Source organism: Protopterus annectens, chromosome 9.part0 (assembly GCF_019279795.1).
Source record: "Protopterus annectens isolate FY-2018-M chromosome 9.part0, PAN1.0, whole genome shotgun sequence".
Classification (NCBI taxonomy): domain Eukaryota; kingdom Metazoa; phylum Chordata; order Ceratodontiformes; family Protopteridae; genus Protopterus; species Protopterus annectens.
The window spans coordinates 241371387-241396180 of record NC_056743.1 but is presented as its reverse complement, the minus strand read 5'-3'; the positions used below and the strand labels follow the sequence as shown (position 1 = coordinate 241396180).

Genomic DNA, 24794 nt, shown 5'->3' with positions numbered 1-24794 from the left:
ATGTTTTGTGGTGTTGGTATAATAAGTGCTGATATAATAAATGGTTGACCATTCATTGTATAATTATATATCTGTTTGTGTGTGTGTATGTATGCATACATATACATACATACGTTTAATTTTAAATATAAAAAGCTTATTTGGTAGAAAGGTTTCTTTGGGTGTAAAACACATGACTGCACAAATTTGTTAATGCTCTTCATTTGTGAGAATATAATATGGCTGAAATCAAGTTTTACATGGTGTAGGTAAATAGGAGCTTGCAGGAAAATAAATGTTTGACCGAAAAGGTGGTGGTTGTGAAGATGTGCAAGATCACATTCTAGAGGGTTGTGTGTAAGTGTGAGATCTTGTGGGTTCCCTTTTAGCATAAGGGCTATATAGGTTGACAGCTTTAGGTGTTTTGCCTATGGGTGTTGTCTGTCTTGTGTTGTGATACTGTAAGGGAAAGGTCTTTTGCTAATGTAATGTGTAGGGTTGGGGTTAAGGAAGAAGGGGTAGGGTTAGAGTTAGCACACATGAGGAAGATGCTCAGCTGAGGCTTGTACCCACTTTTTCTTGTGTGCTAAAAATAGCCTTAATCCTGCCACTAACCCTAACCCTACCCATTATGGTACTAAATACCTTTTCCCTAAAAGTACCACTGTTTCACACATTGCTTGATCTGTGGTTTACTGATATAGAGTTCTTTATTGGAAAAAAACATTCATTGTTTTATCATTTGCTCTTTGTAGTATTTCACAGTTTATTTACATTCTCCTAATTTTTTTTCCTCATTTGAAGTTCCCTGTTTTGTATTTTTTACTGTTCGTATATAAAGCTCTAATGAAGACTGGAGCACATAATGGGTAGTATTTGCTTCTTTGGGGGGTGGGGGGCATCTGCAGGCTTTCCCAGAGAAGTGAGTGACAGCCCCACCCTCACTATGCCCATTGCATGTCCAAACCTTCCAAGCTTGGGTGTGCATGGTGGTTTTGTAAGGACTAAACCCATGAATTCATCTGCAGGCTGATAAGATATCAGTCCCAGTATGACTGCATGCATGATGACAGCATTGTGAATGGGTTGGCAAGCAGGGGAGGAGAAAAGTCAATGCATGCACCTCTGTTTTTGGCCCTACCAGATATAATGTTGTTGCTTCATATTACCGAAATCTCTCATCTTTGGTTCACCTCTCTTTTCTGTCCCACATAGTTTCTGCTCTCGTTTCTTACTCTAACTCTTTCTACTGAAGTTATCCAGCAGTCTGGCAGTACACCATAGACAGTCATGGCTATAAGATTTCATTTGTTACAAGTATTTATAATTTATCCAAACTGATTTGTTTTCTCACAGCAGAATCCAGAGTTTGCTGTAGTTTAACTTGGTGGCAAAAGTCTTATAAGTAATAGTTTATGCTGTCTAAGGCAAAGCAAGATGGTTTATTGGCTTACAGTTTTACATTCTTGAAATAGGAGTATATAGGCTGCAGAATATGATGATAATATTTAAATAACCATCAGAAGTCCAGTGATGAGAAATACATCACATACTTATATCCAAGGTTGGGAAAATACTATAATCTGCACTAAAGAGCATCTGAAACCTCATGGCTTTGGCCCTTTCCCCCCTGCATATTTTAATTATTTCCTGTAGAAAAAAAAAAGCAATAAAAAAAAAAAGTAGAAAAGCACTCTGATTGCCTTCAAAATCCATATTATTCTCCAGCAGCTGCTCTGGCTGGCTCTGGAGGACATAAATCTTCTACAGAGCCATGAAATCGAATTCCGGATCTGCACTCTATCCAATATATCCCAGGGGCAGAGTTTTCAAACCAACGTTTTGTGCAGTTAATTATAATTGTATATCAATCTCTCTTAAACGCAGTGACGCTTCAGACTCGTGTACTAAATTGGTATACATTTTAAACTATAAAATTTGTTCAGGGCATAATTTATTATTATTAAACATTTCATTTTTTTAAATGACTTGTGCGATTTCTTCTACAGTGTAGTAAACTGATTGGTTTTATTTAGTACTTAATTTTTTATTAGTTATTGTGTAATTTTGACTTATACTATGTGACTTGCACAGAAGATTTTTGTCAGCTGATGATTTCCACAGCACTGAAAAGTATTTTAGGGAACATTGTTTACACAACAATTTAATTCTGTCATTCATTCTTCTCACTGGCCAGTCTTGGTTTATGGAAATGCTTTTTATCATGCACAGTGGATTATCGTGCTTGGTAATCCCACTTCTTCAACGCTGTACTTCACAAGCTGTTTATTTGCAAGTCCATTTGTGTTACTTGAAGCATGCAACCAATTTCATTAGATGGTGTATCTGGAAATGTAAACATCCCGAGTGTCTTTAGCTATGCTAACAGTAGGAGGAGACCTGAGGCTGTTACTCTTGCTGGATATTTTTACTTTTGTTGTAACAGAACCAAGATGGATTGTTTATTATCTAAGTCAGTTTTCATATACAAAGTCATATGGAAGAAAACTAAGCTCCCTAAACCCCCTGTCACCATTAATCTTTGTGCTACCATTGTTTTATCCATGACTGTCCTAACAGACCTGAAAGCAGTCTTTCTCTGCTCCATGTGTGAAATTCTACTGAATTTTAATATCCATTTTCAGCAGCTTGATACTGAAACTAGGCACAGGTTTTACATAGCTGATAGCAAATAGTCTCTGCTAACTAGCTACTTGGATTGGTTTGAACTCAGCCTAATATTCTAGGATCAAATGATTAAAGATGATTTTCTTGTCTGATTTGACCAGTGTCATGAATGACGACATCCCTGATAGATGGCTTGTTTAGATGTTTTTATGAAAGTAGGGGTGAGCCTGAAACATTTGCTTAGATTGAACCCATAATTATTTTTTTTCTGAATGCAAGAACACATGGCCAGATTATCTTCAAAAGTTATATGCTTATCATCTTACCTATGATAAATTTTTGTGTAGTACTGTGGAGAAACTAGGACAAAAGGCTACAAATCTTGATTAATAGTAAATACAAAGCATCTGTATAGCTTCCCGAATGGGTGCTGCATTGCTAAAAATGCATGCACAGGCCCTTTTATAGTACATGTAAATTAAGCAAAAATATTTCCTGATATTTTCATGTTAGTTGTTGTGTCTTTCGGCTTTTCACGGTTAGGGGTCGCCACAGCGGAACTCCGGTCCACTAATGATTGGCAGTAGATTTTTACATGCCGAGTTGCCAGCCCTGACGCACAACCTTCAACGAAGGTACGCCCATTCACACATGTCTCCACACAGAAGACGCTCTAAATGAGAACAGAACAGAACGTCTTACTGGGAGGCGACAACGCAGCTATTCATAAAGATTCATGGAACTTTATTTCTATTCCTGCCCTTTGATTTAACCATATTTAAACATCATCAGTCAGTTTCTTCAGGTCTTATGGCTTATAAGACCTATCTTTAGTAAAATAAATGTTCTGTGTTCTGATTGGGATATAAAGATTTGGTACAGCTGTAGCACTGGAATTCTGACCTTTCTTTTTATTTTTTATTTCGTTGAAAACGTGTGCTTAAAGAAGTGGAAGCATCATTTAGCATCAGTGGAAGTGCATCTTCTCCTTAAAAGTTGCTTTCACTTGTGATCATTTTAGTAAAGGTCTTTAAATCCAGGCTGATTGGAAGTGGTTGTCCTGTGTATGCATTAGAATACTGAGTTTGTTCCTCACAGATCCCACATGACTTGAAGATGTTCTTTTTTGTTTTATGCCCAATGAAGCTTACTCTCATCAAACAACTTTTACTTTCTACTTGTCATAAAATTAGCATTTTTAGGCTATCATGTTTTTGATTAAAGTTTATGCACTTTTAAGTATATACTTTGCTTTGTGCTGTTTATCCTTTTCAATTTTCTTTTTTAATTTTTTTGTATCTAGTCTGTTGCGTATTATTTAAAAAAAACTTAGTTTTTTTGTACTATATATGGCACAGATCCTGTCCCCAGGTGTCTCATTCTTGTTTATGAAAATGCTAATAAAGATATTTTAAAAAGGTTCAATTGTACATGCATTTAAATGCATCAGAAATTATTTTTCAGTTTAGGTCAATATCTTCCCTCCTGACTGCTAATCTGTTTTTCTTTATGGTTTATCAAATGTTATAAACTGTGTAGTTATCCATGTCTTGACTGCTGTGTCAATTCACCTTGCTTTTCAGTGTAGAACAGTTAGCATAGAATGCATGAATTTAAAGCAATTTCTGTCTTCAGTTACAGACTACACTCCTCCCATTATGTATTGATTGTGTTTCACATGCTGAATTATCTAACAGTTAAACTACTTGTTGAACAGTTCATTTTAGAGAGAGGCTTTTCCACTGACAAAAAATGTATTGTATATCTTATTATCATTCTTTTATCACAACTCTCCTTATATTTAATAAACTGTTGGCTGCACTGAGGTGACCTATGTCTTCCTTTTTGAGACATGAAAGACCCAGTCTGCTTGACCTCCTTTTCTTTGCAAAATCGGTGGTTTTACAAACAAATGCATTAGGGATCTACATTCACACCAACAACAGACAAAAGTCGCTGAAGGGATATATTTCTAATTCATTGTATTCTTAGGGTAAGGAGGAAATAACCACTACAGGTCTAGCAAAGTACTACTTTATCTACCTTTAAGACTTGTTTTTATTTAATAGGTCAGCACAAATTTACACCAGGATTGTCATATGTGGCATAGCTTGATTTGGGAGGTGGGTACTATTAGGACTCATAAAGGCTGGCAATAAATTTTAAGTGTATCTTCTTAAAAGTGTTAATGGCTAGTAATGTTCCTGTCTTCGTATGTTCCTGTCTAATAGAGCCACCTTGTTTGCATGTTTAGGCAGAGAGGGGAAGATGACCTAGGGAGTTTTTGCTTAATTTGTTTTTGTTTTGTTTCATTCATTTTTCTGATAACCACTTTATCCTTTTCAGGGTGGCAGGGGAGCTGGAGCTTTTATGTCAGCACTCAGAGGGTGACAGTAAAACAGAGAAATAATTTTGGATGGAATGCCATTCCATGACAGGGCACGCTCGCGAGCGGTCTCACACACACACACACACACACACACACACACACACACACACACACACACACACACACTGCACAAGCACTTACCGGCAGTTTAGAAGATCATCAGTTTGTCTACCAGCTTGCCTTTGGGATGCTTGGGGAAACTGGAGCACCCAGAGAAACTTGCTGAGACACAGGAGGGATATGCAGTCTACACAGACAACTTACCCAGCCAGGAATCGGTTTGGAGAGCCACAACCTGTGAGGCACCAGCACCAACTACCACTGCCTGACATCTTCTACAGCCATCCAAAATATGTAGCTAGTTTTTCAAGATGTTAGTTATGTTTAGAGTGGGTGATGTACTGAGTAAGGGTTAAAATTTAAGAAATTTCTCATTATATGTCAGAACTTATTTTATTATAGTTAGAATACATTTTGCGCATGATTCATTAACAGGTCATAATCTAATATATAGCTATTTTCCATTTTGTGACCTGAAGCAGTAGAATAGTAGCTATCCAGCTGCCCTGCTACAGTGCTGGTATGCAGTATCCTTAACCATCAAATGTATTGTTGTAATTTCACTTCTGCATGTGAATGTCAGATTAAACACAGATATAGCAACACTGGCATATTAAAATCATTTTATGTTTCAGACTGACATAATGAATGAAAAAATCCCTCAGTGTTTTGTGTGCACCGGTATTGTGAAACCTGATATTATATTTTTTGGAGAGCAGCTACCTCAGAGGTTTTTCATGTATATGACTGACTTTCCATTAGCGGATTTGCTGATTGTAATCGGCTCTTCACTTGAGGTAAGAGGCATTTTGCAAGCAGATTGATTTATCAGTTCATGGGACTTTGATACTGATATGGGGATGAGTATAATGAATCATGTGGTTTCAGGCAGCATTTTGATTACTTTGTACGTGTGTTTATAATATTGTTAATCCTTTGGGATTTCTTTTTACTGTTGCATACCAAAGCCCTTTGTTTCATATTGGACTTCTGTCAATCAACATTTATTTCTGTACCTACAGAAACTATGCATTTTATACGTAATATTTTAAATTCATCTTCTAACTTATAAGGAGGTTATCATGCAGTAATAAAATGCTGAGTGTAAACTTTAATAACCAAATGCAAATGCAGGAACAGTAAAAAAGTAAGTGCTCTACTGTCTACTACCTAACAATGAAGACTACTTAAACATTTATTATTTATTGATTTATTTAATTTATTGACCAGGGTAGAGCTCTGATCCTTGTGGACCATTTTCACACACTGTCTGGGCATTACACTGCAGAAAACAAGTACAGATGCCATGTGATACATTGTGTAAACGATTTTAAAATAAAAAAATAGAGTGCAACACAAGAAGGGTATATGGTGGAAGAACTAAACACAGTCAGTACAAGACAGGATAGTCAAAGTGATTAACAGTGGCATAAAACTGTGTGCATGAAATTTTAATATGTGCAGTTATTTACAGGATAAGAAGTTGGGAGGAATAGATTAAAAAAGGGAAGAGGATTAAGATGCAGGTCAGAATGCACTACATCAGTTAAAACATTCTGAGAACAGGTTGAGAAATTGGAAATTATATTATTCTACTATTTAGAAAACAGTTACATTCTGCTTATTTAAAAAATGTGCTTTTTCAACTTTATGTGGAATCTTTTCAAAAAGTGAATATGTGAGGTAGGGATTCCCAGATTCAGGAGGCTAGCACATACGGGCTGTGCTTGATATAGTGCAGTTTGTGTCTAGGTGATAGAAGTACATGACATGAGTTAGGAAGCGATTTAAGTTTGTAGTTTAAAGTCTGGAGCTAGGAAAGTAAATTAGATTTGCTGTAGTAGTTTTTTTTTGTGTGTGTGTGAGTTAGGAAGCATACTGGTAATATGGGCAACCCTTTAGCAAGAATCACACAGTAGTGCTATTTTTTTATAGCCTGTGGTGATAAACCTACAAATGTTGTTGAACCTTGTGTGGTGGGATGGCAGGTTTTGTTTAGAGGCAACTGCTATTTAGGGGAGGCCATATTCTAGGTGGACATAGAACACCTTTACCTAGCGCCATCCTTCCTTCAGGTGGCAGGAAGTGGAATGTCCTATGTGCAGAAAATAAGAGAATGATTTTCCTAGTTTTGATTGTATTAATGTGTTTAAAGGTAAGCTGTTGAGCAAGCCAAATCCCAAGGTAGCAGAAGCGAGGGGCAGTTTTACTGGGGTTGTTTTACCAGTGGACCAGAAAAAAGTAATTGCTGGCAGTTTTGTTGTATTAGTAGAACACAGTTTTTTTTTTTTTTTTTAAGAGTTAAGTGTAAGTTTGTGGTCCAGTAGTAGTTAGTTAGAACAAAATTTAAGTGTTTTTTGATAGTTAAATGGGACTGATTTGATATGAAAATTACCATGTCATGTACATATAAGAGACAGATCAGAGTCGTGCTTGTTCATAAAAGGGAAGAATAGAATCAGGAAGATTGCAGATCCTTGGGGGACATCTTTGGGTGGCTGTGCTGTAGATGATTAGGAGGAACCAATTTGAATTTTGAAGTTATTGTAGAAAATAAGGTCCTCAAGCCATTTAAGGTTATTGTTGCTAAATTTTGCATTAATTAGAGAGCTTAGCAGGAGAAATTGGTCAACTAAGTGAGTTGCTTTGGTTAAGTTAATGAATATTGCCTCAGTTAAGAGCCCGTAATTCATGTTTGCAGAACATCATCAGTAGGGGGTTACAGCGCTATCAGTGTGCTTCTGCTAGAGCAGAATCCACAGTGGTAGCTAAAAAGCACAGTGTTTGCTAATTTGACCAAGTATTGATTTTTAAGGAACTTTTCTGTAGTACAGGAAATAGAAACATGTTTAAGTTTGTTGTAGTTTGGGGGTTTGTTAACTTTTGGTATGGGTTTAATGAGGGCTTGTTTTCAAATGGAAGGCATGATGGAGATGGAGTCCAATAATATGCTCAATGCAGACATATAAACCATAGACAGGTCATCATCCCATACAAGAGCATCTGTAGCTGGTTATAACTGTGAATTACAACTAACTGTTGAATAAAAAGGAGCAGTGTGTATGTGTGTATATGTGATATTTTTATTTTATTGCCTCCATAGTGCTGCTGACTTTGTCTTGCCTTGCAGGTCGAGCCTTTTGCCAGCCTGGTAGGAGCAGTAAGAAGTTCAGTGCCTCGTGTACTTTTCAATCGGGACCCCGTGGGCCCTTTTGCCTTTCAGACACATAGACGTAATGATGTAGCTGAACTTGATGACATTATTGTTGGGGTTGAAAAGTTTGCCGACTTGCTAGGCTGGAAAGAAGAGCTGAAGAACCTTATAGATAAAGAAACAGAAAAGGTAAATTTTTAAAAGAATGTAAAATATCAAAAATATTAAAATGGGTCAGAAGATCTAAGTACAGATTGATAAGTATAGATTCAGTATAATGTTCTGATTGTATAGTTTTTTTCTTCTGGCTTTTTTTTAAATTTTATTTTCATCCCAGTGTGTTTCGGCTTCTCTCCTTAGTACACAAATCTGTCATTTGTCAAGGTAGTCTGTTGATTCTTTTGAAGTTTATTTTTATTATGAAATTAAGGACTGCATACCTCATTATCAGTACAGTAGAGAGTTGATTATCCGAAATATCAATTATCCGAATGCAGCCTTCCAAAGTTTTCAGATTTGAAAAATCATAAAGTATAAATATGTAAAAATTATACGTATTCACTTGTGTGTGTTTTTTGAGCTTGTAGCCTACTCATGTGTGAAAAATATTCTTTATTGTCCACTGGATGTCTTACCTGCTCGTAGAAAAAAACAAGATTTTAGAAGTTTTTTATCCGGTTCAATATATGTTTGATTATCTGAACAGTTTGGTTATTCGAACTACCCTAGGTCCCAATTAGTTCAGATAATCGACTCTCTACTATAATTCAGTGCAACTCTTTTCCCAAAAATCACAGTGGAACCGGAAGTCTCATGAACTGATGCAGTTTTTTAGTGATTCTTTGTCTTCCAGTAATGAATCAGTCAGTGGTCAGGGCACAAATGTAGACCAACAGACTCTCAAGCAGCATTTTACTGTTACTACATCACAACCCAGTACAATACAGTGCATACAGGGAGACTGGTATTAAGAAAAGTTTTCCTGGAGAGTGTAATTAATAACACATTGCTTACTAAAATTAGTTGAAAAGTTTGCCATATCTTTCAGCGTAGTGAGAATGCACAGAGTTTTATTAGGTTTAAATGTTTAATTCAGACTATAGCATTATCAAAATCCGGTAAAGGGGTTATTTGAAAGGGTGTTCAGACACTTTACCAAGTAGTATTGCCATCCTCTGAATGAAAAACTTCCCTTTTATTACTATTATAAGAAAGTTTACAAATCACACTGGGTTGTTACTCTTTACTTGCCTGAGAGCATACACAACAGCTACCTTTTTTCTGTGTTTCTAAGCATATAAATCCTGAAGGATTTCCCAATCTCATCTTACCTTTTCAAGTAAAGAGAGTTGCTGTTGGAATTTCTCCGTATATTTCATTATATCCATGCCCTTAATTACTTTATTTACTTTTGTTGGAGCCTTGATCAGTTCTTCAAGCCAGGAGTGGATTCAGTTCCCTGTTATTCCTGTTACCCCATGGAGTAACCAGAAAGTTATGTTTAGTACACTAAAACATCTACTGCTATCTCTACCCCAACATAATTTCATATGCAATATTTACATATTGTGTGTGTGTGTGTGTGTGTGTGTGTGTGTGTGTGTGTGTGTGTGTGTGTGTGTGTGTGTGTCTGTAAACATGCACTCACTCTCATAATTTTTTGTTTTTATAATTACACTGGTTTATAAACTGATGTCTCTTCTGCCTTTAATGAGCCACAAAATAAATAATGAAATATTAGAATACTAGTCATTAGAGCATATTATATATAATTTTATGCTGGGTTAGACACCGCAACAGAAATGGAATGTATAAATCAGAACTATATGACAATAGAAATGATGCATCTTTCTAATATTTATGCATTTATTTGTTTATTTTGTGGAGCATTAAAGGTAGCTAAGACACCAGTCTCATAAGCTAGCGTTATTTATTAGGTTCATAGCTTCATAGGTTTATACTAGGCTATCTGCTCTAAGGCATTTATAAGCCTAGCCCAAATTTTTGTGGCTTACGCCACCCCTTATATGAAAAAATACTGTGCCCATTAGTTTGTTGTGCCTCTGTCCAGCAGTGACACAGAGATGATTCCCAGGGTAAACCTACGATCTCCCATCCACAGGTCAAGATTTCTCTTGAACAGAGCCAGCGAGGTGCTCTGCCTCACATGGACCGGGATTTTATTCCACAGCATAGGGAGTCTGAGTGATAAATCTATCCCTCCAGCACGTCCTATTTATATCTGTGCTAAGGTTTAAGTCGCTTGCTCTAGTGGTTTTGGTGGATTTGGATTTTTGAGGTGGAGCATGTCCATTAATTCCGGGTTGGACATGGCCTTGTATGTCAGGCACATGTCACCTCTGAGCAGATGGTATGCGACTGAATAGAGCTGGAGTTTCTTCAATCTGGCAGCATATGACAGATTTTGGAGTCCCTTTATCCTTTTGGTGAGGAACTTTTGGGGTCTCTCCAATTGCTGCAGATGTCGGGCGAGATACATCCCGAATGGGGCATTGTACTCGATCATTGGTCTGATAAGTGAAGAGTACAGGGGAACAATGACCTCACTAGATCTGGATGTGAATCCCTTCATGATCAGGTGGGCAATGTAGAAGGTCTTTCTAACCACTTTAGCAACGTGTCAAAAGAAAGGCCACTGTCAACCTGGGTCTCCAGGTCCCTGATAACCTCTTCTGTGCTTAGTGGATTGCCACCTATATGGTAGCTTGGGGTTACCTTGTTTGTCCCGAAGGGTATGACTATACATTTTTTGGCGTTTAACTTCAGGCCATGGCTCTGGCACCAGCTATCTGTTTCCGTGAGTCCCTTCTGAAGGATATCCGTGTCCGATGCACTTTCCACTATGGCGCCCAGTTTGCAGTCGTCTGCAAACTTTGTCAGCCAAAGTCCTCCCATGTTGGCCTGTACTTCTGAGAAGTAGATGCCGAACAATAGGGGGCCAAGGACCGAGCCCTGTGGAACACCACTTGTGACCAGCTTGGAGTCTGACATAGCGCCAGCAACTCTAACCCTGTGGGTTCTGTCCTTAAGCCAGTTTGTAACCCATCTTGTGACATATGGGTTTACATTTAAGCTGGTAAGTTTTTCTACAATACCCGAGTGGGGTATTGTGTCGAAAGCCTTTGCAAGGTCAAGGTAGGCTGTATGGACTGCCTTTCCCTCATCAATGGCCTTGGTTACTGTTTCGAATTAGTCGACCAAGTTCAAAAGGCATGATCTTCCCTTGAAGCCAAACTGGGTCGGGTCCAATGTCTGCAAGTCCCCTATATCTTTGTTTATGAGCTCCATTATGATCCTCTCCATAGCTTTGCAGACTAGACTTGTTAAGCTTATGGGGCAGTAATTACCAGGGTCCATAGAGGCACTGCCTTTGTGGAGTGGGACCACAGTTGCCGTACGCCACTCCTTGGGCACGTATCCTGTGGTAAGGCTGAGATTAAACAGCTGCCTTATGTGCGGGTTTAATTCCTCATTTAGCTCGTGTAGCACACAGCCGGGGACACCATCCGGTCCCATTGATGCTATGTTTTTAGCTTTAGAGAGAGCAGCTTTCACCTGCAAATTTGAGATGTCTGGGAGGGGGGTGAAGTTTGCACTGAACCTGTCTGCCAGTATGTTGGCAATGTCTGTGGGTTCAGTGATTTTTGTATCATTTTGGACTAATTCTGAGCATATCTGGGAGTTTCCACCCAGGTTCCTAACATAGCTGAAAAAAGGCCTTATGATTGTCCTTTGAATCCATGGCAATTTTTCTCTCAAAATTGGCCTTAGTTGATTTTATGAGTGCTCATATTTTTTTACTAATAATGATCAGGGGTGACTTCCCTTTTATGGATTTTGTTCTATCATGTAATAGCTTTCTCCTCTTATTGTAAAGTTTGTTAATGGATGGGGTCCACCAGACTGGACGTTTGCCCTTTGTGGAAAGAGTCTTGGTTTTATTTGGGATTGCCTGATCCATGCAGTCCTGGAGGTGTTCATAGAAGGCATTTGTAAGGGCTTCCACAGCTTGGGTTGTGGTTTCCACTGGCTCAGGGGCCTTGAAGGATACCACACCAGTCTTAAGTAGTGTGAAGTTTGCTTTAGAGAAGTTCTTCACTGTGGTCTTTTTTGTTTGGGGTGGGGGCGGGATGTGGATTTCCAGTGAGATTAGTTTATGATCAGATCTCACCAATGAGGGATATACTTCCAGTGTGGAGCATTTTGTCCCCATGTTTGTGATAATGAGATCTAGTATATTTTCTCCTCTCGTGGGAACAGTGACTAGCTGTTCCATGGCATTTGAATTTATGAACTCCAGGAACCGTTGGGCTAGAAAGTTAGGGCTTGAGTAATGTTCCCAGTCTATATTCGGGTAGTTGAAGTCACCCAATATGATGGTGTTTGGAGATACATTTATACCCTCCAGTGTCTTCAGGAAGGCTGTGTGGGGTTCCTGAGTTTGAGAGGGTGGCCTGTAGCATGCTACAATTTGTAGAGCAGTTTTGCCTATGGTTAGTTGCACCTGGATGGTTTCCGAAGCTTCGTGCATTGCCACTAACTTGGAGGTGTGGGTATCCTTTAGGAATATGGATACACCCACTCCTTTTGTGGTGTGGTCCGGGTTTTGGGGCCGGAACGCATGATATGAGGTAAAACCTAATAGTGCCGGGGTGCTCTCAGGAGCCTTGAACCAGGTTTCAGTTACAGCACAGACATCGATGTTCTCCATACTGAGAAGGGCCTCGAGTGCGTGCATTTTGAGATTTAGACTTCTGGCATTGAGCAGCATTACTCTCAGTTTCTTCCCATATTTGTTTTCTAGGGTGGTAGGTTTAGAATTTGAGCCTTGCCTAAAAAAGGCACTATGGGGGTGGCAAGAGCCTTAGCCAATATCCGGAATCCCAGGGGTGACAGGTGCAAGCCATCCCTTGCGAAGCAGCGTGGCTTGTCAAGCATGTCATCCCAGGCAGACAGACACTGGATCCCCTTTGAATGACACCAGCCATTAAGCCAATTGTTAAAGCTGATCATCTTGTCTCTATATTGTGGCATCATTCTTGGTGAAGGAAGGATACTGCTCAGGGTCAGGGTCATACCTGCCTGGGCTACATAATCAGAGAGCTCCTCTATGTCTCTTTTCATGTAGTCCAGGGAGGTGCATCGCAGGACGCTCACACCAGCATGGACAATGACTGTGTCATATTTGTACTTGCCGTGGAGTGACCCAGTGCTTGTGTTATGTGACGGATTCTAGCGCCCGATAGGCAGCTTACTGTGACCCTCTCCTTGTTCAGCCTGGTGAGTGGGACGCCAGTGTGTCTGACTATGGAGTCACCTATGACAAGTATGTTTGGTGTTGTATTTGGCCTTAAGGGCTGTGACTGCTTTGCACACTGGTTTTGTGGTTTATGTGTTGCTTGTGGGGTGTCTTGAGGTAGCAGTTGTTTGGGTGTCTGCTTTGGAGGCCTCTGCTGTTTAGGTAAATTTTTACTCAGAGCCTCCGAGTATGTCTTTGTGTGTTTATGTGTTTGATTTAGTGGTGTGGTAGCATTATGTGAGGCTGGTTTTGTGGTGTGTGTAGTTGCCTTCTCCTCCTGTCTGGTCTTGCCAGTCCTGAGTTGAGAGAGCTCAGCCTCCAGTTTGGCTAAATAGCTGCATCTCTCACAAGTATTTGTGTTATGTGGGAGGAGGAGAGGGTTGTCTGTGTACGAGGCAGTTATAACATTGCCTCAAGATTCCCAGATTCACCAGCTGGACCGGAGAGGAGATTGACAACTGACCTTTGGACATGCTAGAATAATATTGGGAATTCCTTAATAATTGAAAACAAGGGCCAGCGGGGAGTGAGGGTGTAGTGCTTTTAATTTTTAGTGCTGACTTATATAATTGCTTTAGTGAGCAAGTGCCAGGTAACTTGAGTGCAATGTGTTACAAGTAATTAAATGCAAAAACGACAAACAGTAACTTTCTTTCAAGTGAAACAAGGAAATAAGTACAGTAAGCAATGCAGATATCACTAGTGATCCACAGAAGCGCTGAGAAGCAGCGTATTAGGTGGAATTAGCTTCCAGGGAAATAACAAGCAAACAAACAACAAGCATATAACCAAAGCTAGATTCAGCAGGCCTGGATCTAGTCTATGCTAGAGCAAACAAGGTGTACCAATTTCAGTAAGATACAGTTCAAATATTCAGGCACTATAAACCTTTAACCAGAAATTCCCAGCTCAGAAGGGTAGAGTCCAGCCTCTTCTCCCACAAGAGTGCAGACCACGAACCTTCTTAATGTAAAATAACTGGCCTGAAGCCCAAGTGCCTAAACCAGAACTAATACACTTGGACACTGGGCTCAATCAGAAGTTCCCAACTTAGAAGGATGAAAGCTACCTGTCCTGCCACCACAGTGCTTGCCACAAACCTTCCTAATGTAAAACAACTGGTCTGAAGCCCAAGTGCTTAATCCAAAAGACTTAGAATGATAGCTACACTTTAATCAAGTTGCAACCAAGCAGTAATAAATACAATTGAATACTTTAGAGAATGTCTGGATTAGTGCTCAAGTTACACAAACAAAGCTAGATCCAGCAGGCCCGAATCCATTCTATGCCACAGCAAACAAGGCGCACCAACTTCAGTAAGAAGCAGTTCAGATATGCATGCACTATAAGCCTTTAACCAGAAATTCCCAGCTCAGAAGGGCAGAGTCCAGCCTCTCCTCCCACAAGAGTGCAGACCACGAACCCTCTTAATGTAAAATAACTGGCCCGAAAGCCCAAGTGCTTAAACCAGAATTAATACACTTTTAGAATAACAGACACTGAGCCCTCAATCAGCAGTTCCCAACCTAGAAGGATGTAAGCTACCTGTTCTGCCACAACAGTGCAGACCACAAACCCTCTCAGTGCAAAACAACTGGTCCAAAGCCCAAGTGTTTAAACCAAAAGGCTTAGAATGAGTTACACCAAGCAGTAATAAATACAACTGAGTATTTTTAAGATGATGCAAAAGTAAAATGAAGTAGGTAGAAACACAAGTACAGTAAAAGCAGATGAATTTTTTTTTTTTTTTTTTAATCTGAACAAGTGCTGAGATCAAAGAAACAGATTTGAGTGCTGAAACTAGAAAACTGGCTAGTTATAAGAAAAAAAAAACAAGCTAGAAGGCTTCCCTCAAACACAGAAGGGCTTGGGGCTCAGAAGCCTACAAATAGTCTATACCACTTAACAGGAAAGGCAGGAAATAAGCTTAATTTTTTTTGTCTGTTTCCCAGATGCTTTCTTTGTACACAGTAGGAGTGCCTGAAATCAGAACACTCAGTTGAGTGAGCAAATGAGATGGGCCCAGAGGCAGGCTGAGGGGTGGGCAGTTTCAAGGCCACTTCAGTTAAATATTCCTTCAACACAGTTTAAATCAAATTAAATACTGTATTTTTTTTAAAAAAGTGCAGATAAAGGTACTTAAATTCTCTTATACGTCCAGTTGAATATAACCAAGTTCTTAGCCGGCCAAAGCTGAGGTTTTTAAGCAGAAAATATTTCACAATGCACCACTTAAATAGGCAAGGACAGGAAATCAAAGAATGTGGCTACCCCCACACCTGTAATTACTAGCAAATAACAAAATTCAGCAAACACTAGTTTCAGTTCAAGTTACTGAAGAGCAGAATAACTGCCACTTCAGTTAAATATTCCTTCAACACAGTTTAAATCAAATTAAATACTGTATTTTTTTTTTTTAAAAGTGCAGATAAAGGTACTTAAATTCTCTTATACGTCCAGTTGAATATAACCAAGTTCTTAGCCGGCCAAAGCTGAGGTTTTTAAGCAGAAAATATTTCACAATGCACCACTTAAATAGGCAAGGACAGGAAATCAAAGAATGTGGCTACCCCCACACCTGTAATTACTAGCAAATAACAAAATTCAGCAAACACTAGCTTCAGTTCAAGTTACTGAAGAGCAGAATAACTGCCACTTCAGTTAAATATTCCTTCAACACAGTTTAAATCAAATTAAATACTGTATTTTTTTTTAAAAAAGTGCAGATAAAGGTACTTAAATTCTCTTATACGTCCAGTTGAATATAACCAAGTTCTAAGAACTTAAAGAAGAATACAGGTTCTTCTAAAAAATAATCAGTCTTTGGGCTAACAACCAGTACACACAGAGTACCTTCCAAACAGTTCCATACTACTAGGTTAAAATCTCTTTTTCTCTCTACCTCAGTGATTCAGAACTCATAAAGAAATTCCTCCTAGTGCATTTTTCCAGATCACTTTGGTCCTTCATTTCTTGGGCCGTTGCTTCACACAGCAAATTCTCCTTCACAAAGGGCAAACAAGCTCTGTAAGTGCTTTCCTGAGCCCTCCTTTTATACAGCTTTAATTGCCTCATTATGTAAGTCTATGCTACTGTTGAAACATGTTCAACTAAGATTAAGAAACATACTGATTTAAAACAGCAGTTTATACCACAAACACTATAACAATTCTGTACATTCTGTTTACTTTGGTATTTGCACACTGTTTGGGCACCTGTATATTCCCATTTGGTGGGATTTGCTATGTTGTAATAGAATACAGAAAAAAGCACACATGTAGCACTAATGAAAGCTAGCTTTAGTAACTGTATTGCTTTCATCATAATCAAAGGGACTTTTTCAGTCAAACTCAGTAAACCCATACAGAGCATTTTATTATAAAAAATGCTGACTATTAATATAATAAAACATCGATCATAGATGGAGGGAGACAGTTGTTGGAGAGTGGGGGTGGCCACTAGCCAGTGAAAATTGATCCCGTCCTGTGTTTACACTCAGTACTTAATGACCAATCCAACTGCTTTACTTTTATCCACATGTGTAGTGTAGGAAGAGGTAGTATGCAAGTACTGATACCTGCAAGTCTGGAACAGCCAGAAAGGGAATTAATTGAACCAACTAAATGTGTCTACACTTTCGCCTGTAGTAATTTTGTGTATGCTCTGATTTCATATCCATAGCTCCTTAAGGTTTCATAGCATTTCAGCTTGTTTCCGTAACAAAATGATACAAGAGTTAGTGTATAAAAGGGCTAGCTGTGAGAAACAAAATCAAACTTTTTGTATCATTTCCTATTCATATTTTCATAATTAACTTCATATTTTTGTAACAGAGTTAACGTCATGTTATTGGTTACAAGGTTTTGCTTCCCCCTAGTGCCTTTTTATGCAGAGTTCAGTTAATGGGCATTTCAAAGTAATTAATATCTCAGTCCCAGAATTGTATCACATCAGGGTAGCTTTCCTCAATGCCAGAAGTCTAAACAATAATTGCCTGATCCTTAGGTGCTCCTCCATTTGGAAAATGTCCATGTCAGTGTAGTTACTGAGACCTGACTTGAATGTAAAGAGACCACTACCTCTGCGCCCTTTTTTTGTACTTTTCATGTCTTCAGACTGGATGGTAACTGGGGTGGGGCGGGTCTCCCTACTTGTCAAGCAGCAAATTACCTCCAGACAGATCCTTATGGACCCACAAATTTAACTCTTTGAATTACAGATCATTCTAGATAGGATTAAGTATCAGTCAGTAGTTTGTTATAGAACACTGTCTTTATTCCCAATGGACAAGTAACATTCTTCAGTATTCTAACTGAGCTACCTGTTAAAAACTTAATTTCAGGTGACTTTAACGAGGCTTCCATAAACTGGGATAACTGTACCTCCAATGTAAGATGTACCCCAAAAAATTCCTGGACTTTTTAAAGAAACCCCCCCCCCCCCTTTTATAAGGACACAGCATTCTTTACCTGATTTCTACAAATATGTCAGCCTCTTGCACTACTCCTATGATATCTGTTTTCCCATTGAACTCTGACCACTAATTTGTGGTCTTCTAATTTCAGTTCCTAAATCCCCCTATAGCAAACCTCAGTGAATTTAAGGACAATACATACCAACCTCAGCTTGTTTTTTGATGAAATGTCAGAATGCATATATGATTTCACCACCCTTGACCTTGATAGAGCAGCGAGCTTCAGTAAGGAAGATGTGGAAAAACTGCATAGAGCTAACATCTCCTACCAGAACCATGTACCTTGAGAAATACAAAAAATAGACCACTGTGGTGGTCCACCACCATAAATATACTCTCCAGCAAAAGAAAAAAAAAACTTAAATTATATAGCAGATCAAAAACCCTCTTCTCGGGGAAAATATCTAAAAGATTCCAAAAAACTTGAAAAACACTATTAGGTGTACTAAAGGAGCCCATGAACTTAGGTTGGCTTCTTAAACCAAAGATTATTATAACTGCTTCTTTAGCTCTGTTTGAAAACTAAGAATCAATGCCCCACAATATTCTAAACATATTCATAGTGAATGCCCCTTATTCTGACGCAAAAGGCATTGTCAGAATCATTGCAAACAAATTTAGTGCCCAGTTCACTCTGAGACTTCTATACAAAGACCTGAAATACCTGAATCCCTTACTTTCCCAATTATCACTAAAACATATTTACTGAAAAGGCTAACCAAGACCAAAAATACAACCTCCATGAGTCCTTTCAGTGTACCCAATTGCTTAATTAATAGTGTTAAACATGCCCTTACAGATCTACTCATTAACAGATAAGTGCCCCACTGCAGTGGTGATTACCCTTCATAAGGGTAGCTTTACAACTCACCCAGGTAATTATAGACTGTTCATTCTTGACAGCCTCATCTGCAAAACCATGGAATGTGTAACCAACCTCATAAACTATGATATCAAGACCATTAGATTAAATCCCTAACAATTTGGCTTTTTGAAGGGTAGAGCCTATTTAATGAATTTGGCAAACTTCTTCGAAAGGGTTATAGAGGCTATAAGTGGTGGGCTCGTGGTACAAGCAGCCTAGCTTGATCTGACTAAGGCCTCCAACACAATTCCCAATGATGGCATCATACAGAAGTTAAATGCTTTAAAAATCAATCCATAGGTGGCAAGATGGATAGCACATTGGATGAAAGACAGAAACCATACAATGCAGGTTGCAGACACATCATCAGAAAGTATGAAAGTGACCAGTGGTGTTCCTCAGGGCTTAGTGCTGTGAACTCTCTTTTATGCCTTTAATTGTCTGAAATCTCCAAACAGAGAGCCAAGACCTCTGGCTGTCAAAGTTTGCAAATGACTATAAACTAGTGGTTGTTTTTAAGTCACCCTCTGACACCCAAGCCCTCTAGAATGAACTCTTCTTAGTAAGCTGTTGGTGTACTAAAATATGCTCAAACTAAATGGTAAAAAGTATAGTATCATTACTTTTGGTAGACAGCTCCACCCATATCGGGTCTATATGACTTGGTCGACAGTTCATATGATCGACTGTTTATTTGGTCGACAGTTCATTTGATCGACAAGCATTTTCCCCCTTCCCCAATGTTGTGTGACCCTGGAGTTGATATATATAGTTAGGGGGGATGTGGGGGGCACAGCCCCCCACATGGGGGGTGTGGTGGGCAAAGCCCCCCACCTAAAATGCTTGTCGATCAAATGAAGTGTCGACCAAATAAACAGTCGATCATATGAACTGTCGACCAAGTCATATAGACCCCCCATATCATACTGTATAGACAACATAACACTACAAAATGAAAATGTACTCAAGAACTTAGATACTTGGGTTAATAATTTCCTCTCTCTTGACCATCATATGACAACGGTTGTCAGGAAATCCTTTTATTTAGTCCAGCTAGGTGCCAAAGGAATATTATGAAGGTCTAAAGAGGTAATCACTCCCTCATACTCAGCTTTGATCAGACCAGTTGTCAAGTACAATGCTCACTTTGAGATGTGTCTCACTAAACATATCAAACAGTTAAAAGGATCACAAAACTTCTAAACCAAAAATATCACATGCCTAAATTCCCTGAACTATCAAAAGAGGCTGGAACTTCTGTTATTTTATTCATTGTCTTATGGACTTTTGAGAGGAAATTTCTGTCTTGCTTACTGCACCATTGAAGACCTGATTGTCTTGGACCTCTTGTATCTTTGTAAGTTCACTGGCTTCACGATTACTAGAACCAGGGACCTAATGCTGACTAATAGATATGTAAAACACAGTGGAGGGGAGGGTTTATAACCCAGCACCTCTCAAACCCCTGGAATAAAATTCCCAGGCATGTTAAATGGTGTGGCTCACTAAATTCCTTTAAACATAACCTAGGTGACTGGAAGAGTTTTCATAAATTCGCCAAGTGATTGACTGGTTTGGTCCTCTTGGACTAAGGAGATGTTGCCTTAAGAAGGTTACTGGCAAGGAGTATATGGTCATAAGATTTGATAGTCTTTGGAATAGCTATGAATCTTACAATCTTTGAGGGACATAGCATGAAATGTCATGATGTGAGACAGAAAATACAGCTACTGTCCATGTATAATGCAGTATACTAAGGATATTGCTAATTACCAGTAATTATGAAAATATGCAGTATTTACATATGTATATTAATATTTCAAAAACTAACTGACCTAAAAATTGTAGTACAATATCAACAGTGTGTGTTGAGAAAAATGTTGAAACTTGTACTGTAAATTGTACATCTGGTGAGATAGAGTTTTATTTTTATTGTCAATTGTAGAGAGAATTGTAATTCTTCATAAATCTCAAAATACTTTTGCATACTAAACAAGTACTCAGAAATGAATTTCTTGCCATCATGTAAAAGTTCATGTATGATTGAACAAAAGTGCTACTGACAGTCTCTGTCTAGGATGTTTAGTTTTCTGATTTGCATTATAATTTGATGTAAAGACTGTGTATCCACTATGTTCACTGTAAAGAGGACTTTTTGCTAAATACATTGCTGTTTGCACCTTTTTACAGTTTTCGAGATATTTACATTCATTTTGCTTATACTTTTTAATTTTTTTTTTCGGAAGATGCTCAGAGGTTTCAAGAAGTGCACGTATAAACTGCTAGAGGTGTTGCATTCCATAGTTGCTAGGCATGAATAAGAAAATTCCATGTGAGTTCATTTAGAAGAACTGTCGTCCATGTGACTTACCTCTGTAAGCATACTGCTTGACATTAACATGTTTACTAGCTATTTGAGCTTCACTAATAATGCTTCCTTAAGTCTTTTTCGACTAAGAATGCTCTTTTAGCAAGTTAGTGCAAAACTTGACATATCTTATAGGTCCATTTTATCTATATTACAAATGGAAATAGCTTTTACTACCTGAGGTGTATCAACATGCCTTTAGTTCTGACTTTGTTAAGCTATGCTTATAAAAAATGAGAACTTTGAGCAACTGTGCCCACTCTTTCATTCTCCATCTTGTTTATATATAACTTTGTACTACTCCATCATCAGAGAAATACTATTTCAAAAATATATACAGAATGTATCCCTCTCTGACATGCAGGAATCTGTTCTTTTTTTCAGTTTTTGTCTCACTTTATTTATTGTGCTTGTTAGACATGTAGGTGGTCTGGTCCTGGGATCCTTTTTAGTAACAACCTAGGTGCAGAAGTAAAATGAGTTACAAAATTAGTATGATTTGCAACTATTACATAACGTCAAGCTTTTTATGTTTAATATAATGTTCACCTTGCATTTGTGGTACAATACTGCTTTACCTGTCAGTACAACACCAGTCTAGTAAAATAAATTAAAGCTTAAAGTATTACAGGGAAAAAGACAGATATAACATTGGCACATAGGCTGTACCTCATCCTTCCTCCATTGCTGTAACTGCTTATTGATCTCCAACCCCGCTGTATGCCTAACAGCCATTTCCCTGTCTACCTGTTGGTTGCCTCCCCAGAACTAGGGATGATCCTTCCCACTAATGTGCCCATCCAGTTATGCCCACCACCCTACCTAAGAATGGCAAGGCTCTATCCCTTTGTTCTACTGTACATCCCAGCTGGCTTCTCCATTGTCACGACTGCTAAATGAACTCCAGTCACCTGGTTTCTTAGCCAGAGCTGTATCTCTTTGTGCTATAGGGCCTGACTCAGGTCCTTCCTTTTTATGCCCAGTTGCCATCCCAATATGATTCTATTTTCCCTTAAAATCATTCAGTTATTGATGAATCATTAAAATGCATTTTTTTCAACCCAGCATTACAGATTAATGACCTGCAGAGATAGGATGGTGTGTGTGTGAATGATTTTGCTCCTGTCCCAAGGCAATGGTGACCTCAGAATTATAATAATAAAGTGCAGGTGTGAAGGCACAGACCCCATATTAGGGGAATACAGTCCCCATCCCCATAAAAAACAAATCTTGACCTCTATTAGATATTTCCAACTTAAAGTTAGGTTACGTTTCAAAAATGCTTTATTATTAAACCTGGAAATCAGGAAGCATGACTGCCTAACTGTGATTCAAGTGCAGATTATATGAATATTTTACATAACCAAATTACATATGCTCTGAGTAATCATTATGTCACCATTATTAGGCTAAGCCCCTGTATTTTGACATTATGCATCTCTGCCAAGACTTTTGTGTAATATGCATCATCTTTACTAGAAAACAATAATGTATCTGTGATGATAGTATAACCTTTGTGACTGTATGTCAACTAATTTATTTTATGTGCTTGCATACTCTGGTGTTTATGAACAGTACTAAATATATAAATTGCAACAATACCACTCAGATATATCCTCACACATGGCTAGTTTAGCTCTGTTTTAACATTCTTGGGCTTTTAGTTTTGCTGCTTGAGTTTGCATTGAGTTTTGATCATGTGCAGTGTAGGCCACTTTTAGCAGTTGTGGTTATTGCAGGCTGCATTTTATTAATGGAGAACTCCTACCAAATTCCAAAATGTGATTTTTCCTTCCATGTATTCCAACACTTAGTGTCACACACAATACACACATTTATTAATTATTGCATTTGTTTTATGCCTAAAATTGTTTTGGTTTGCCTTTCTGTGAAATTTCACATTTTCTTTGTCTCATTATCTATTACGTCACGTTGATTAGGAGAGGCAGGGTAAGTAGGTTGGGTCATTGGTTTTACTTACAGAGGGTGGCCCATCTGTGGGTTATTCACATGCAAAATATAAGGGTTAAAAAACTACCAGAGGAACGTATGGCTAGGCTTCTTTAGATCCACATAGATCAAGTAGCACAGTAAGTACTTATAATATACTGTAATACAATTTTAATATAATACATCCAATTGCAGATGAAATATTTAAATTTACCACATTTTCTACTTGTAGTACTGAGAATATAGTATACCTTGTTAACTGTGAAGCATGTGCTTGCTTTTATATAGGTAAAACTAATCAGAAATTAAAAGAAAGTATTAGATCTCACTTATCTGATATACATAGAAATATTGAAACAAATATGCTAAGCAAATATGTAATGAACTTTGGATTAGAACATACTTTTAAGTTTAGAGTCTTACAGAAAATATGGAAATCTAGAATGGGGGGATATAGTTAATCTTACTGACATAAATGAGTACAAATGGATTAATTATTTCAGAGCTGACATGAGCCCTGGCTTAAATAATATAAATAGTTTAAAACCAGTTTTGAAAAAGAGACAAAATTATATTTAAATATTTGTGTATATATATGTGTGTGTGTGTGTATATATATATATATATATATATATATATATATATATATATATATATATATATATCCCTGTATTTTTGCATTCTTGTAGCTTTATAAATTAGTTGTCTTATTGTTTTATGTGTCTGTACATCTCCCTAGCTGCTACTATTATTATTATTAATAAGTTCATCAGTATGTTGAGTTTTAAATTGTTGTTGTTGTGTCTTTCAGCTTTTCCAGGTTAGGGGTCACCACAGCAGAACTCTGGTCCGCTAATGATTGGCAGTACATTTTTATGTGCCGAGTTGCCGGCCCTGACGCACAACCTTCAATGAAGGTACACCCATTCACGCATGTCTCCACACAGAAGACGCTCTAGCTGAGAATCGAACAGGACAACGTCTTACTGTGAGGCGACAACGCCACCGCAGCACCACCAATATGTTGAGTTTTAAATATAGGTATGCAATCATGCTGAATTGTTTAGTCATATGAACTGAAGACAATGTGTGATAGGCTGGTATCATATATAAAATGGAGCATTTTAGCCTGTTTTAGTATGGACTGAGAAAGAACTATATGTTTGAAAGCTTTGCATGTGTTACTATTTTAATAAACTGTGCTGCCTTTATGGTTGAACCTTTGGTTTTTTACTTAATTGTATTTGTTTTTTCCATTGGGTTCATAAAGCTACTTCAGCAGGTTTTACTTTGAGTCTTGGTAAGTAATGGAGTGTTGCCACATTCACTTTGTCTGACCTGCCGAAGAGCCATGAGATGGGAATTTAATGAGTAAATAGTATTCTAATGCAAATTCAAATTGCACAAGGGAGATAGAAAAGGCAGCTATGTGGAGCTGGCTATAGTTAATAAGGCCATTTTCCCTAAACTCTATTGTAAGTGGACCTCTGTTAGCAGAAAAAGCAGTGCAGTATACTGCAGGAGTTGGCAAAGAAGAGTTAACACCTAGGAGTGGCTGGCAGAATTGCTGCAAAAACAGGCACTAGCTTGGCTGTAAGTGATCCATT

General features: G+C 38.2%; 1 protein-coding gene across 2 annotated transcripts in view; it reads left to right on the top strand.

Moving 5' to 3' along the window:
* SIRT3 (sirtuin 3) overlaps nt 1-24794 on the top strand; it is a 714236-nt gene that overhangs the window by 472543 nt on the left and 216899 nt on the right. For both annotated transcript variants that reach the window (XM_044082822.1, XM_044082821.1), the window contains exons 6-7: nt 5692-5853; nt 8187-8399. In XM_044082822.1, the coding sequence (XP_043938757.1) occupies nt 5692-5853; nt 8187-8399 (375 nt within the window). The remainder of the gene's footprint in view (nt 1-5691; nt 5854-8186; nt 8400-24794) is intronic.